Source organism: Ziziphus jujuba, chromosome 10 (genome assembly GCF_031755915.1).
Source record: "Ziziphus jujuba cultivar Dongzao chromosome 10, ASM3175591v1".
Taxonomy (NCBI): Eukaryota; Viridiplantae; Streptophyta; class Magnoliopsida; order Rosales; family Rhamnaceae; genus Ziziphus; species Ziziphus jujuba.
In genome coordinates, this window is record NC_083388.1 from 24,335,001 (window position 1) to 24,352,252 (window position 17,252).

At 29.6% G+C, this 17,252-nt stretch overlaps 2 protein-coding genes across 4 annotated transcripts in view; one reads left to right on the forward strand and one right to left on the reverse strand.

Annotated features, from left to right (window-relative positions):
• The window catches only part of LOC107412308 (uncharacterized), a 5,908-nt gene extending 2,524 nt beyond the window's left edge, over positions 1–3,384 (reverse strand). For 2 of the 3 annotated variants that reach the window (XM_016020058.4, XM_016020057.4), the window contains exons 1-6: positions 3,066–3,384; positions 1,929–2,072; positions 1,345–1,412; positions 1,194–1,244; positions 1,034–1,093; positions 473–912 (exon numbers count right to left, since the gene is read on the reverse strand). In XM_016020058.4, coding sequence (XP_015875544.3) covers positions 499–912; positions 1,034–1,093; positions 1,194–1,244; positions 1,345–1,412; positions 1,929–2,072; positions 3,066–3,192 — 864 coding nt within the window. In that variant the 5' untranslated portion in view covers positions 3,193–3,384 and the 3' untranslated portion in view covers positions 473–498. Of the gene's footprint in view, positions 53–472; positions 913–1,033; positions 1,094–1,193; positions 1,245–1,344; positions 1,413–1,928; positions 2,073–3,065 lie in introns of all 3 variants that reach the window. The other variant, XM_016020055.4, reaches the window with a different exon arrangement.
• Positions 3,385–5,151: 1,767 nt separating this feature from the next.
• Positions 5,152–9,687, forward strand: LOC107412332 (serine/threonine-protein phosphatase PP1). Its single transcript, XM_060811995.1, has 5 exons — positions 5,152–5,330; positions 5,462–5,649; positions 7,677–8,236; positions 8,630–8,896; positions 9,342–9,687. The coding sequence occupies exons 2-5, from the start codon at positions 5,475–5,477 to the stop codon at positions 9,363–9,365; spliced, it is 1,026 nt and encodes a 341-aa protein (XP_060667978.1). The 5' UTR covers positions 5,152–5,330; positions 5,462–5,474; the 3' UTR covers positions 9,366–9,687.
• Positions 9,688–17,252: the final 7,565 nt, after the last annotated feature.

The following is a 17,252-nucleotide window of genomic DNA, read 5'->3' on the forward strand; positions in this document are numbered from 1 at the left end:
CCTTGAGCCATATCAATCCGATGACATGCAGATGGTAACTTTATCTACAGTTCTACAGTTCCATTGATCAAGAAAAAATTGAAAGTTCATGTTAGCTTCAGTCATCTTGCTGGTTCAATAAATATATATAAAATTCATCGACAGTTTTCATGTCAAGCAATTGACAAATAACTTGCATCGTCTTCCCACAGTTCATCGGCCTACAAAGTCTACATTCCATTTCTTTTTAAACATCAACATATTTAGGACAAGAAACACTACGTATATTAACTTCTGTTTATCAATTTTTGAACACCAGGTAAAATGGTATTGCTTTATTAAATTTTATGCTTATCTAGAAAAAAGATAATGCCGCTTTACTTGGTATTGAAAAGTTAAAAATGGTTTGCGTAATATTGCCTAAAATACATATTTGGAGCACCTTTATCATTATATTTAATGCATCTAGATCACCAAAGAGAGCCTGCATTACCTTAGATGATGCACCAGAATGACATGTCAAATCGGTTTAGCACTGTTACCACTTTCACTGTAGCTAATGCCACTTATTTGCCCTTTGTTATTTGATGTCAAGTTCCTCTTATCAGACCCTTCATTGAAGTTACTGCATGATGTTTCACTCTCCTCCAATAATTTGCTCTTCGACCTTGTCCTTGTAGAAATGGGTGTAGCAGTTTCAACAGTTTGGAAATTTTGGTCCTTTTTGGAAAATTGTGTAGCTGCTGCCTGTGCCCCTGCTATAGCAGCATTAAGATTAGAAGATCTCTCCACTTCAGACGATTTTGATTCAGGGAAATGCACAGAGATAGACCCAGGCTTCAAGGAAAACTGGTCTCTTGGATCTGGAATTGGAAACTTTACTGGCAATGGACCTTTGACTGGAGTAAGACCTCTAACTGCAGCATCATATATCTGGAAAGCTGCATAACACACAATAAGAGAGAGAGAGAGAGAGAGAGAGAAAAAGAGAATAAACATTTAGCAAAACAAAGAAAAAGAGAGAGAGATTTTCAGAGTTTTTCACAAAATGGACCTTCTTCTCCAAGTTATAAACACCCTGGTATCCCCGCATCTCAAATGGAATTAACAATTTCTGCATTAGTAGAAAAGGATAATCACTTATGATGCATACTTGAAATCACAAAAATAGTCATTACTAATTTGGGGAGAAAGAAAAAAACAAAAAACACCACCTGTGGCTGCTCACATAGCCAACAAAAGTCAGTTTGTGCCTCCAGCCTCACCTGCAGTGCACATAAAACAGTCTTAGCTTAGTAAACAGAGTCTTGATATCTTATGGAGGGGGAGAGAGAGAGAGAGAGAGTTCATAAACGAGGCTCCTACCCCAGGAGGTACCATCTCCCAGCTTGCTAGCTCTTCACCCCTTACACATCCAACCACGTCAACACACCCTGTACGATGTATCACAAATTAAAAGATAGAAAACTCTCGGAATTGTATCATCAATATGAGAGAGAGAGAGAGAGAGAGAGAGAGAGAGAGAGAGAGAGAGAGAGAGAGAGAGAGAGAGAGTTATATCCGTAGAGATTTGATATGCTTCCAACAGACTGCAAAAAGGGATGCATATGCATATTCTATGGTTTGTGTTTAATTATTTGCTTGTTTATAGAAAATGAAAAAAACAAAAAGTATACTGATTTCAAAAATGAATGCAAGCCTCAAAAGAGAATACAGTAATTCAGCAAATCACTGAGGGCAGCTTAACTCTTCCAGAGTAAAATTATTTAATCAACGACTTCAAAGAATTAAATGCAACTATTGATGCATAATGAAAAGCAAGAAAATATATATGATGAAGTTTTAGAGATATGAAGAAACATTAGCATAATGAAAAGCAAGAAAATATATATCATGAAGTTTTAGAGATACGAAGCAACATTATCAATATAGTACTGAATTATGAATACCTAAAAGTCTGGAAACAGGATAATGTTCAGGGAACTTAAGATCACTAATTCCATCCAGTGCATAAACTTCCCTGTAGAAGTCCTCCATTGCTTTGATTGTGGACTCATCAGGAACCTTGCTGGCAGCATGAATCCATAGACGGCCTTGAAAAGAAAGGATTCTGAATGTTAGACATATTTTCATCAAATTGTTAAAATTCACAGCGACAATTATGATAACAGAGACGAAAACAATAAAAAAAAAAAAAAAAAGGAAAAAAATAACATCATAAAATGTCGTGTATGAGACTTTTAGATCATACAAGCACACCATAGCTTCCCGACAGCAATGGGAGCTAACACCAATGTGGTGTTTGGATTTAATATCAACTTTTAGATAAATTCCGACATATGGCACAAAGTGAACTGCATTGCCACTAGTTTGTTTGTTTCATGAAAAATAGATACGGCCATTAAGGTAACCTGTGAGCTTAACACACAGATCTGACAATTTTCTTAGCTTTAACGAGTCTTATAAATGACATAAGGATGGAGAAGTTTAAAATTTGTAACTAACTATGATTTAAATTGAAGTTCTACAGTCAGTTGAGTTCATTCAAAAAAAAAAAAAAAAAAAAAAACTACAAACTACAAAGATCCAAAACTAGTTGAATTTCCACATTAAAAAGAAAAATAATAAAAAACAATAATATGTATTTTTAGCATATGGTTTCAAAACTTCAGCTGAAATTAACAAAAAGCTCAATTGAAACTACAAAATTTCCGAAAAACAGAAATGAACTACCTAGATTTTAGCCTCATTATGTTATTTACAAAATTTCAGTTGGAACTCTGCCAGTAAAACCACACAGTCAGTAATTTCATTCAAAATGTGTAACAAAAAAATTTAAAAAAAAAAAAAAGTTGCAAAATTAAAAGTAATGTAAATAAAGATTCTAATTGCTCAGTATCGAAAAGGACGGACCATTCATTACCCAACACTTCACATTCTAATTTCCCTTTTTCCCTATACCTATATCCCATACTTGCTTAGCAACCACCAGATAGACCATATATATTGTCAAAAACCCAACATTCCCAAAGAGCCAAAAAAAACAAAAAAATTGAAGAAAAGAGGAGGTTGATAGAAGCTGGTACCTCTGACAGGAGCAGGCCATGACCTGCCCTCAATGCGTTTGATCCCATATACCAGCAGAGAAGCCCACGGCTGGTGCATAGTCAAACATGGGTTCGTATAATTCCCTTTTGAATTCCTTCCTTTCATCTCTCTACTCTCTACCCTCAATCCTACTGCAATTTTCTCGGCGCTTTTTGTTTCCCGATAAAACAAAATAAAATAAAATAAAACTCACTGACTGACTGACGAAAGCGATGAAACACAGAAATTTCAAATACTGTTTGAAGAGAAGCAGCCCCCCCATATTTCCTTTTAGGACTGCCACGCGGTAATATGTGTTGTACGTGTGAAGTCTTCCGTGTCTATATCTACCACAAGTAAACCATAAACAAATTAATCATTGCAATGTTTCACATAGACTGGTATTATGTTACTTTGTTTAATTAAGTATTGTCAATGGTCTTTGCGAAAATTATTTTAAAAAATGGTATTGGAGGAATATAAATATATATATATATATATATATTAAAGCTATATTTATATGATATGGTTGGTTCATATCCGGATAATAAATAATGATAATAATTTTTAAAAAAATTATTATAAAAATTTTTTCTGTATATAAGTATTAACAATTATTTTTTAAAAAATTATCATTAATATCTATAATTCTATACAGACCGTTCGTATTATAATTTTATTATATATATATATATATATATATATATATTTATTTAACATGTTTGATTTTAACAATTTATTTATTTATTTAAATATTATAATTTATCGACTTAAAGTTTTTGTTATTGATAATTAGGATTTGCTAACTACCTGTAAAGTTAGGAGGGAAAAATAAAATATATAATTTCCAATTGTGTTGATTTTTTTTTATTATTATTTTTTTATATTTATAATTGTTTAAGATGTTTTATAAATTATAACTATTATAAGTTACATTTGGATAACCATGTTAAATACAATTAAATTAGATATAAAAATTTTAAAAAGAAACAAAATAAAATAAAACAAAAAATTAATGACACCTTAACAATTAATTTATATATCCATCCATGTATACATTCCATCTAACTATTTTTAGTTGAACATGAATGAGGTGTTATAATCCTTAAAGTTTGTTTATAAATTTTTTTTTCCCCAAACCAAGTCTTAGTCTTTGAAACCCAATCCTTGCTATTTCATATATCAAATATATTAAAAATAAGATCTCCAAAATATACAAATAAGAATAGTTAATTATATATAATATTATTTCTGCACGTACAATAGGCAGGTGGTAGTAGCCTATTATAGAGGTTTTTTTTTTTTTTTTTTAATGCTTTAATTAATTATGATAAGTTATTTGCTTCTCCCATCTATCACGTTATGTAACATAAATAACAAAAAAGACCAAATACGTGTAAAATTGTCTAATTGTGTCTTTTTCTTTTTTAGTAATAATCGCCTAATCGTGTCTTAGTGGAAGTTTGGACGACAAAACCCATCTCATTTATTAAATTTGTAATGATACAATTTACAAAACCGATCAATCATCAAAAATTAATTTATTTTTTTGCAGAATATAAAAATAAAATAATTTTATGTATTTATTATTTCTTATACGATGAAAGCAAGAGGTTTAATCTCTAATATTAATAAAATAAATTATAAATAAGTAAATTTATTTAACGAATTATTAACCATTTTTACCTATTAGTTATATTAAAACTGCAATCTCTTTGAAAAAAATAAAATAAAAAATAAAAGGCTAAAAAAAAGAATCGAATATTATAATCAATTGAATATTGAATCTGACTTTTCTAAAGTAGAATCTCAACAATTCCTTTCTTGAATATATACAAACACTCATTTATTAGACATTGCTTTTTCTTAAATAATAATAATAATAATAATAAAGATCTATCAATAGTTGCTCGGAAGCTTGTGGTCTATAATAAGATACAATGTTTTTTTTTTTTTTAAACTTTTTAATTATATTTAAAAAAAAAAAAAAAGAATTAGCCATTAATCATAATACAGGGTCATCCATGTCGTCTCTCACTTAAAGTCCTGATCTCCAAAAGAAGTCTACTTTATTTCCAATTTTTTTTTTTTTTTTTTTTATAATTTTATTGTTGAAGTACAGAAGGAAAAAAACCTCCATAAACACAAAAAGAATGTTTCGCACACTCTCTTCCGACCTCCAAACGACACGCATCTTCTGACAAAACGACAGCAAAAAGAAGCGACCCACCCACTACCACCACCACTACCACCACCTCAAAGGGGCATGCTTTGCGCTCACTTCTCTTCTTATTCTTCTTCTTCTTCTTCTCCGTCTGGTTTTCTGTCTCTAAATCACGTCCAATACAGCCGTTGACTTTCTGTTTTTGCTTTTTCGCTGGTGGAGGTTTTTCAGTGAGACCGAACGAATGGACCAATCAGTCCTTGATGACATAATCAATCGGCTTCTTGAAGTCCGAGGCCGTCCCGGAAAGCAAGTTCAGCTTTCGGAATCGGAGATCCGGCAACTCTGTGTAGTTTCTAGGGAGATTTTCTTGCAACAGCCTAATTTGTTAGAGCTTGAAGCACCCATCAAGATTTGTGGTATTTTATTCCAACACCCACCTCTTTTATTTCCTTATTTTTTTTTTCATGAATTTTGTTTATGGGTTTTTTTTTTTTTAAATTAAATTTTGAAAAAAATCCGAACCCTTTTTCTTTGACCGGACTAACTTATTAAGTTTATTAGTATTACTGGTGAACCAAACCCTTTTTTGTCTTCAAATATGAAATTCATTAGGTTGTTTTCCATTTTTGCTGATTGTGGGTAGGGTTTAATACTTTTTGTTCAGTCAGGAGCAATTTTTAGTTTGTTTCCTGAAACATGTTTTGTGAGTTATAAAAGATTGAAAAAGATTGGTGGTACTTTATGCAAATCCTAGCTCGTTACTTCTTCTTTCTGGAATGATTTGTGTTTGGGTATGATGGAATTACTTTGTTCATCTGATTGTTTATTTTGGTGTAAAATAACGTAAAACGGTAAATTTTATGACTCTGTTTAATGGGGAATTTTTTATTTTAGCTGATTAATGTAAAACGAAGTCGCTGTCTTTTGATTACCGATTTTTAGCATCGTCTAGTTGCTTGATTGTGATGGATGGGGATCGTTTATTTTGAAGTTTTTCACAGCATAACAGTTTGTCTCAAAGTTCATTTTTTACAGTGGGCGAGTGAGTTGGTGTTCGCTTTTGGATGTGATTACCTTAATTTGAAATCCACTATTGATGCACTCACAGACATGAAAAGAAAATATATTTCTTATTTGGAGATTAAATTGCTTACTTTTGGAGTACTGGTTTTTTATTTTTTTATTTTTTTCAATTTCTGTTTACGATGAATTTGTGATTGTGGGTTGGACTAATTGGAAGGTTCTTAGCATTTACTTTATCAGAAAGCAAATTAACATATCATATGTTGTTTGTTCCTTATTCTTTTATACATTTATGTCATGAACATGTAAAAATTGCATAACGTGTAGGCTTTACATCTGAATTTAGAAAGCTTTCTAAAATGTTCATTTTCTTCTTGGATACTGGTTATATTTATTAGCTACTGGCTTCCAGGTTTTGAATGGTTTAGCATTCTTTTGTGATGTTGGCATGGACCAAAAAGATGAGAACATGGAATGTTGTACTTGCATTATGATATGGCAGGGTAGTATTTGAATTTAAATAAAGGACAAAGGAAACTTTAGTTTACCTCCATAATATGCTGTGCATATTGTATAAGCTATTCATTCCTTGATTTTTCCCTAACTAAAGTGGTTCATTAAATCTTGTAAATACATCTCTTGTTACCAAAAGATTGGAACTGCTTGTTGAGTAAGTGTAGACTCATCTGGTCCTGTCCGGTTATGTTTTTCCTGTTGGAGTTAGATTATGTTAGTTCTGGTATTTTATGAAGTTGCATTACTAAAGGTATGGTATAAAATTCTTTGGGTGCTGCAGCGGCTTATGTTGTTGATGGTTGTACAGGTGCTTGTTTGTTGTGAAGTTACAGGAGATATTGGGTGGCAACAATTTTTGTGTGGCTTCCTCTTTTTTTGTTGATATTTTTCACTAGCATATAACTGGGCTCTGGTATTCTTGAGATTGCAATTTGCTTGCTATTTTAATTGGTTGCTTTTAGTAAATAGTTGTATACTAGTATATAATACTCCTGTTGCATTCTGCTTGAATAAGTTTCTCTTATGATGTTTTTATTAGACATGATTTGAATCCTTAGATTTACCAGAAGAAGTATGGGTTTTCATTTCACTTTTAGATTTATATGATGGATTAATCAAACTTAGTTAAGGTTAGTCTGTTTGATCCCTTGCTAATATTGCTATGACAATTTACTTCTTGTGTATTATGAGCCCCTGGATTGACAAAAGGTTCTGAGCTAGATGTTAGTTTGCATGGCCGAAAATTATGAAACATTCATTCCATAGGCCTATAGTGATTACATGAACAATGTAGCCTATCTAAATATTTTACTTGGGATTTTAATACACTCTTAAATTTATTTTTGTTAGCAAAGCGGATTTGTCAAATGTTTGTCTTGTTAATGAGTTCTGTTTTGGCATTCAGGTGATATACACGGTCAATACTCCGATCTTTTGAGGCTTTTTGAGTATGGTGGATTCCCTCCTAAATCCAATTACTTATTCTTGGGAGATTATGTGGATCGAGGCAAGCAAAGCTTGGAAACAATATGTCTTCTCCTTGCATATAAAATAAAATATTCCGAGAACTTTTTTCTCTTGAGGGGAAATCATGAATGTGCTTCTATAAACCGTATATATGGATTTTATGACGAGTGTAAGAGGAGATTCAATATAAGGCTATGGAAGACGTTTACAGATTGTTTTAACTGCTTGCCAGTGGCAGCCCTAATTGATGAAAAAATCCTCTGTATGCATGGGGGCCTTTCTCCTGACCTGCATAATTTAGACCAAATCAGAAACTTATCGCGACCAACTGATGTACCAGATACGGGCTTGCTCTGTGATCTTCTCTGGTCTGATCCAAGTAAAGATGTTCAAGGTTGGGGGATGAATGACAGGGGAGTTTCATATACATTTGGTTCTGACAAGGTTACAGAATTTCTTGAGAAGCATGATTTGGATCTCATTTGCCGTGCTCACCAGGTTAAACAGCCATAATAGTTTAATATGCATATATATATATATATATACACATGTTCTGTTTCTGAAAATATTCAGGTTGGATTCGTATGTGAACTGTATGGAATATAACTATGGAAGCCAAACATCTTGGTCTGGAATGTTGTTTTAATATTTCGAAATTGTGGTTACCTCTTTCATAATGAAACAAGAGCTATTTTACATGTCTTGTAAATGGATGAACTTTCTAGTATTTCCTTCTCCCAAATTTCTTGCCCTCACTGCTGGTATAGTGGCATGGACTACTGTTGCCCGCTTGTTACAGTCTTATGTACTGTCATAGAGGATATGGCTTTTTATATTTACATTTGATCCCTGTATGATTAATTAGTGATAAAGTTATGTTATTGTTTGCAGGTTGTGGAGGATGGATATGAATTTTTTGCAAATCGACAACTTGTGACTATATTTTCAGCACCTAACTACTGTGGGGAATTTGATAATGCTGGTGCAATGATGAGTGTGGATGAAACACTGATGTGCTCTTTTCAAATATTAAAGGCTTCTGACAAAAATTTGAAATTCAACTTTGGGAGCACAACTACAAATAAACCTGGAAATCCATCGACAGTTTTTGGGAGCACAACCACAGCTAAACCTGGAAACTCTCCTGCAGGAGTCAAGGTAAACTGCAATCATTTACATCAAAGATATGAGTGTAATTTAGTGATTTCTTTTTTTTTTATCCCCCAATGGCACTCAACATTTTATGTATGAAATCGTATGCCTTTTATGTAGATAATGGTAACTTTATTAGGGAGCAAATGAAAGAAAGATGAAGCATAAATAGATGCTTGTTTTTTCAAGGCTTAGAGAAACTATGGTACTATTTATAGGATTATTTCTTAAAGAAGGCTGGTCACTACCTTTGGTCTGGTGAAAATTCTACTTTTCTACTGAACACTACATCATGTAATCTTTAACTGGGCTTTTTTCATTTTATTTCATCAAGTGGCATTCAAGGCTTCCTTATATCTCTGAATTTTCTCTTATTGCATTTATGTATGGTCTGCAAGTTTCAGTGCTCTTTCATTCACTCATGCTTTTACATTTCTTTTTGGCCTTGCAGTCCTTCCTTGGTGCCAAGGTATGAGATTTGGTGTTAGCAGATTATAGCCTGCAGGAGATGTACCATCAGCAGCACATTTAGCTCAAGAACACGTAAAAGGTGGTGACAGAAGATTGTGGTCCATTAAGCATTAATTTCACTTGTAATATGTGGAAAATTGTAAAATTTTAGAGGAAAAATATATTAGAAACTAAAGCAAAGCTTGTTTTTCTTGATATAAAAATTGGGTTTGAAGATAAAAAACGGCTGTAATCTGCTTTTTTCTCCTAACCTTGCCTCTGTACACTAATAGATGTTTTATTTGCTGCTATGAATTATTACATATCCCTCTGCTTTTGAGACTTTATGACAAGTGCGGAAGCAAGTATTCCTATACTGGAAATTCAGGGACACAAAAGGGCAGATGGAGAAAGAAAATCTTGTTTTCTTTTTTGACAGATCATTTGTTTTCTTTTTGGCAGATTATTTATCTTTTCCCATTGTTTTATCACTTTATTTTTCTCTTTGGATGGACTTTGAAGAGCTTCTAGAGTGATACGTAGTAAATGTGTTATGGATGGTTACTTTTGGGCCTTTTTTTTTTTTTTTTTTTTTTGGTGCCCTTTTATGAATAATGGTTACTTTGATTTAGATGTAAATATTCATAGAACAACCTGAACAGTGCAGTAATTCCTGTGGGGAGTAGTATCTATAATTTTTGTTAGTTCTTTCTTCGTTTTTGGATTTATTCAGGGAGAAAAATGTTATATATAATAATAATAATAATAACAAGTTCAATTCGAGAAAAAGTTATATATGCCAGATTTTCTTATTAACAATTGAAGAAGCAAATGATGAAAACCTAAAAAATATGTATTGAATTAATTACAAAAATTCACATTAGCATATGTAAAACAATTTGGTTCACTTTCTATGATGGAGAATCAATTATAAACAAATTAATTAACAAGAAGTTCGCATGGTTTTAATTTCAGCCTAGAAAGGAATTGTTCCTTTTCTTATGTCTTTTGATAAAATAATCAGAAATATAGAAAAGGAATATATTATGTTGATATGCAGGATTCACATATTGATTACAAAGTTTGACACATTAATATTCTCACCGTTTTAAGCATGACCATGGTGGTTGCAATTTTTTTATTAAAAAAAAAAAAATGGAGACATGATCCGATTATTGGTAATTTAGTATGTCCTATTTATATATCATTATTTCATAAATAATTCAAGCAGCCTGGAGAAAGTAATAGAAAAATAAAAAAAACTGAGCATAAGTATGCTCATCAGAACGCAACATATGTGTGGTTATATATTATATTGCTCTTGTTCTTCCTAAATTTTTTTCAGTTTAATCTTGGCACAACATTTTTTCATAACAAAACAAATTTTTTTCTTTTCTTTTCTGTTTTATGTATTTTTATCATTGAGGCTATTCAAAATATAAACATTATCATTAAACTGCTTCCTTGAAGACCATAACGAAAGAACTAAATAACTAAATCCAAATCAATGAATTAATTGTTAAATGATGTTTTTTTTTTTTTTATCACTCTCTTGTATATATTAAATTTTTTATTTTAAATTAATTGTTAGAGCATTTTTAAATAATTTTAAAAAATAAAAAACATCTTTAAACATAAAAAAATGAACTTTAAAATAAAAACTCCTCCAACAATATTTTTTATATCATTCGTTTCACATTTATTTTTTCAATTTGTTTATTTCCCTCTTTTTTTTCTTTTTTTTTTTAAGAGAACTCCCTCTCAATTATTTTATTATTTCTCTCCATTGCTTCCTTCAAGACCATAATGAAAGAACTAAATAACTAAATCCAAATCAATGAAATAATTGTTAAATGATGTATTTTTTTTTTTTATCACTATCTTGTATTTATTAATCTTCATATTTTAAAATAATTGTTAAAGCATTTCCAAGGAATTTTCAAAAACAAAGAGTAAAAAAACATCATTAAATATAAAGAGTTGAACATTAGAAACTTCTTCAACAATGCTTTTTATATCATATGCTTTATTTTATTTTTTCAATATGTTTATTTCCCTCTTTTTTTTCTTCTCTTTTTTTTTTTTTTTTTTTTTTGAGAAAATTCCCTCTCAATTATTTTATTATTTCTCTCCATTTTTCCTTATAAATCTAGCCAAAGCTTCTGACTATACCAGGTCTGTTTAGTTTTTTCTTGGTAAAGGAAATGTTCATTTGCTTTATTTCAACCGTAACATTCTCAAATATGGCTTCTACTTAAGTAGTCAAATTGATGCTATTTCTTCTTAAATTTAACATTAGCTCTGTTTGTGTTTTTTGGATAAAGGTCAAGTTTATTTGCATTTTTCTGATAGAGTACACACTTGGAAATTTGAAGTATTAAACAAAGAATATTGATCATCAGAGTTGGAAGGTTTGGTTCAAAATTGGGAGATCTTGTTGGAATCTATATGTAGATTTCCATGGTTATCAACTTGAAAATCCGTTTTTTCAGAAGACAAAAACTATATGAGCTTAAATACGTATAGATCCATATACAATAGGTATATTATGACCGTTGAGATGAGAAGGAAAAAAATATGTTAGGAATTTATAGAGCAAAGAACTGCCAACGTATCTTGAAGATTTTCAAATATGTTCAACCATCTTAGTCAAGCCAACATAAAAAAAACAATAAATAGTAAGACTAATGCTAAGACACCAATTAGTTTATCAAGTTATTTATTAAATATAGATATGTCATTATTTAATTGGTTAAAATAGAAATATAATCTAAATATGGATAAATCAATATTTGAAAAGATAAATATAATTAAATATAAGTCAATCACATAATAATATATGTATATTTGATAAATAACTCATAAACTAATTGATACTTATAGTATTATTCAGATAGTATATTAATATAAGATAGTAGCCTAGAAATTTAATTAGCATTTAATTATACTAATATGATATTAAATATCGAAAGTATATTTAGTTTTTTAAATTTAAAAAGTCAATTCCATTTTATATTTTAAAATATTAAATTATAAAATAATTAGAGCAAATTTTTAAAAATTGATTTTTTAAAATAAAAAGCATACAATGATGAAGAGCTGTTTAGGGTTTGTGTTAGGTGCAATTAGCTACAAATCGAAGTGCTCTGTTATTTAATACAATGATGAAATTTTATTTATTTATTTTAACTGTATATAGACAGTCCATAGATTCTCATTAATTATATTAATATTCGATTTTTTATCGTCGCAATTTGAGTGGTTGTGGTTAGTTTGCATGTGACATAAACTGCCAATTACAGACGGCAATATGTCTTAACAAAGTTGATTTATATATTTAATTAAGAATACACATAATATCTTTGTGTGAAAGGAATTTGTTTTTTCTTTGCAAATTATATGAGAGAAATTTGTTGATGATGAAAAACCATACACATACATTATTATATAAACACATTAAAATATGGTTTCAAATGGATAGGACCATAATTATAGAAGTGGGATATGTAAGATTTTTTATTTTTATTTTTTTATTTTTAATTACAAAGGGGAGGGGGCATTTTCTTACATAGGTTAACGATTGAACCCTAAATTTATAGGTGTAGTTTAAATAATTTTATCATTGGACCAAAGTATTATGTAAGATTAAATTAGTAATCTTTTTTAATATAATTAAGGACTTGTATTAATAAAATTGAATTAAGAAAAACAAATAAATTTAGACCTTAATTGTTAGAAAGATGTAGAAGATGAGACTAATTATAAAATGCTTCATCAATTTGAAATTAGTTAGAGCATCCACGCATTTCTCTACTTTCTTTCATTTTTTGGACTTAAATAAAACTTATATTGCACTTTTTGCACCCCACTTTTTAAAATTTTTAATGGTCGTCTCGCCATTATATATATATATATATATAGTTGAAAAATACATTATGTATAAGGCTTTTTTTTTTAAAAAAAAATTTTGAGTACAATATTTTATGAATTGATGTCCTTCACCTTCTTTTCAGAAAAAAAAAAAAAAAAAAAAAAAAAAAAAAAAAAAGGTGTCCTTCACTTCACTTATATCCATTTTATGGTAAAGAAAACATACAGAAAAATAACACATATAGATATGAGAAGGGTACGTCCTACCTTCATATATTTCACCTAACCATGGTTTTGCTTCTATATACATATATGTATGTATACATGATGACATTATTTGCTTCCTCATTTTTCTTATTATTATTATTATTTCTTTTCAAACGAAAAAATAATTCAAAGTCTTTACGCTACAATTATTTTTCTTTATTTTCATGATAGAAGATCATGACTTTTTTTGTTTTGCTATCATTTTTGTAAGTTTTGTCTCCTTTTTTCATTTTCGGGGCACTACTTATTGACTTGATTCTTGGTTACTTAAGCAGATTTACTTCTTTCTTTTTTTATTTTTCTTTTTCTGTCTTTTTCTCCCCAAGGGAAGATGAGAAAAAGTCAATTATGTTATACATTTACTCTATAATTTTACTGACAAACTTAGTTGAAAAAAATTGATTAATATGGATTACCTAATTTAAAAGTCTTATATTTCTGGGATTTCCCTCTTTCTTTCTTTTTGCCCCCCCCATTGAATTTGGCATATGCCAGCCTGAATGTAGTTGCAAAATTGTCTACAATGACTGCAAGTCAATAAACACTTTGGATAAAGTGAGCTTCCAATTCAGAAAACTGCTGCATTAATGCAGACCTAAAGTTGAGTCAGAAAAAAAAAAAAAAAGGCCCAAACTGTACCAAACCAAGTGGGTCCCGTAATCAGCATGTAAGAAAAACATCAAGATAGCTTATAGAAGTGTAAAATAGTAGTATCAATTTGTTTATTGTTTTTGATCTGCTGTTCAACATATCAATTATATATTCATTGTAATTTTTTGGTGAATGTCTCAATTATATATATATATATATATTCATGGTAACCCCTTCTTCTCTCAAATTAATCACACATGTAGGACCCGTGGAAATCGAATTGAGGTGCCAAGTCCAACAACTTATTTAATAATGCCCAAGGCTTTTGGTCCTTGCATTTGACTCCCTTTGAGCCTCTTATCAAAAACTTTAAATATAATAATGGCATATTCAACATTGCCCCAAAAAAAAAAAAAAAAAGATAAATACAAAAATAAAACAATCTATTCTATATGTACCCTTCAAGAATTAATGAAAGTCTTTTGCTTCTCTGTTATTTCTCATTTCTTATTTTTCCATAAGTAGTAGAAGTTGTTACAAATAATTATTGTGTATTAGAAATATGTGTTAAGCCTATTCCATAGATGCAGAAGTGATTTTTTATTCAAGCAATATGCAAAATATAAAGTAATGACAAATTAATAAAAGTAGAATTTATAAAAAAAATCAGTAAATACATCGACATTAGAGTTGAATTTTATGTTCTTAAAACAAATTTATCCCATTTAATTACTCATGATTTTATGGCAATCATCTTCAAAAATGCAACAAACTCTTTTGATAACAATAACACTCCAAATTATCAAGATCAACAAACCAAATTTGATTTGAACTCCAATGTATGCAATATTTAATACTCAAACGTAATGAATATATGATTTAAGAATTAAATTCTTCAATTAATAAAATAAATAAAATGAATATATCTATAAAAGTTGAAAGGGTATGAATTAATAGATAAATTAAAGATTTTTTTTAATAATAAGATATTTTTTTAAGTAAATATACTATTGATTAAGGGATACCATTTTAAAAGTGATATCCATCATAAATTACTATTTTGTAAAAGATAACAATCTTTATGAAACTATATAATTTATATTTTATAAAAAAATCACCTTTTAAATTTTCATTTAATACTAAAAAATTAATTAATATAATTCGAAATTTTCAAACCGAAGCCATATACAGAACCGTATTTTAAAAGATACTTAGACCTGAAAATTAGGTACATTAATCTTTTACCCTTTCTATAAACCGCCGGTCAGAAATAAAGCACTACAAAAACATTATTCTATTCACCCCCCAAAAAACAAGCTCTACAAAAATATTAATTTAATGGTTGCCACCGAAATTTTTTTAAAAAAGTGTAATCACATGAAAATGTACTCTTTTTTTCTTTTCTTTTTTTTTTTTTATACGACAGAACAAGTCATATATGTATGGCCAAAGTCAGTGATGGCATGGACTTGCACATGGTCTATATATTTTTTGATAAATGCACATGGTCTATATATGGATCTACTAAAAGATGCTTTCACTTATTCCAAAACTTAATAAGCAGATGAGACTTCACAGGAACCGTACGCTGTATTTAAACCATTTATATAAGCAGGCCTACTTTTCTCTCAACTTCTTATGTTTGCTTAGTCAGAAAACAACAGAGAAAATATATAAAATTTTGTAGAAAGAGAAAAGGCTTTACTTATCAGATAAACAAAGAGGAGCCTGTTAATCATACAATTAAGCATTTAAACTGCTTTACATTGTCTGGGTCGTGTGTTTACCAAATCAATTCATTTAATAAGCGAAAAACAAATTGTTTTAGCAGTCCTTGTTTGAAGACAGTTTCATGTATTTGCTTAGTTGTCCCTTTAAGTTTGCATAATCAATAAATGGCATTCCCCATGCTCTAGAACCATTCTTTATATAAGGATACTAAAAATTAACAATGTGCTTGCAGTTACTAAAAATTAAGAGGTTGACATTACTCTACCAAATCACGTGAAAGCCAGTTTTTGAAATATGAGTCAATTTGTGAAAGTCTATCGAAAATGAACTATAAATCAAATAGAACAATATTAATAAAACATTTTGACTCAAATAAGGTTGGCTCATCGATTAATAATTAATAAGCTATTCATATTATGCAAGATCTGTGTTCAAGATAGCAAGATAAGAGAAAATTATTATAAATAATTAAAAACAACATTACGGTAAGCAATAGGAATGAGAAAATCAATTTGAAAGCCAATACTAAGGTATATCGGTTTTGTGGTGCAACTGCATGTTCTTTGCTGTTTTTTTCTTGGGAGTGAAGAGTTTACATCAATTTGATAAAATATATAAAATGGTATATAATTTAGACTTGGACTCACTGAAAACTGACTAATTTAATTTTAAAAAAAAAATCTCCAAATTGCAAAAATAATTGTGTAGCCACTAAGTTCCAAATTTGACAAACGTAAGGGGTGACCATTGTGCTAGGTGGCTCTATACGTTTTTTTAATTATAGACGAAAGCTTAATAGGAGACATAAAGTATTAATAATGAAAGAGACCACTCTCTCGAACTCTCTCTACAATAGAAAGTGATAGAAGACCTTTTAATGCTTCATGCGGATACTTAGCCACCAAGTATTTCACAGAATGATACTTTAGCTAAAAGTATTCCACAGAACGATAAAAGACAGAAAATGAACGTTAGCAAAGAGGAGTAATTTTGTCTTTTTTATTGTTCAAGAAAAATATAAATAAAATAAAAAATTATTTTTTATTAGTTTAAATTTTTTTATATTAATAATATTTTAATATGATATCAAATAAATATCCAAAAAGTTATAATTCAAAATTTAACAATTCAATCTAAAAAATTAACAACATATATAAAGATTCAATTTGAAATAAATAATATTTTAATATTTATTAGGTGTATTTCGTCCTTATAGGAAGCAAGATCAAGATTCTATAAGTTATCTATAGTACGAAAAAATGTTAAAAGGGAGAGGAAAATATTGTATTGGTTTGCTTCTAGAAGTCAAAAATGGTTGGTGGGTTTTAGGATCTATTTTTTGGTTGTTTAAACATGTGGTCGGCTTGTGACAGCTAGCTTATTATTATTTAATTCTTTACAACTTTTTAACTCTGTTTAGACAAAGGAAAAAAATTATGAGGTAAGATTTACA

Coding starts and splice junctions, on each gene's coding strand:
- LOC107412332 (XM_060811995.1), top strand. CDS start 5,475: ATGGACCAATCAGTCCTTGATGACATAATCAATCGGCTTCTTGAAGTC. Junction 5,650..7,676: donor AGCACCCATCAAGATTTGTG/GTATTTTATTCC, acceptor TTTGGCATTCAG/GTGATATACACGGTCAATAC. Junction 8,897..9,341: donor ACTCTCCTGCAGGAGTCAAG/GTAAACTGCAAT, acceptor TTGGCCTTGCAG/TCCTTCCTTGGTGCCAAGGT.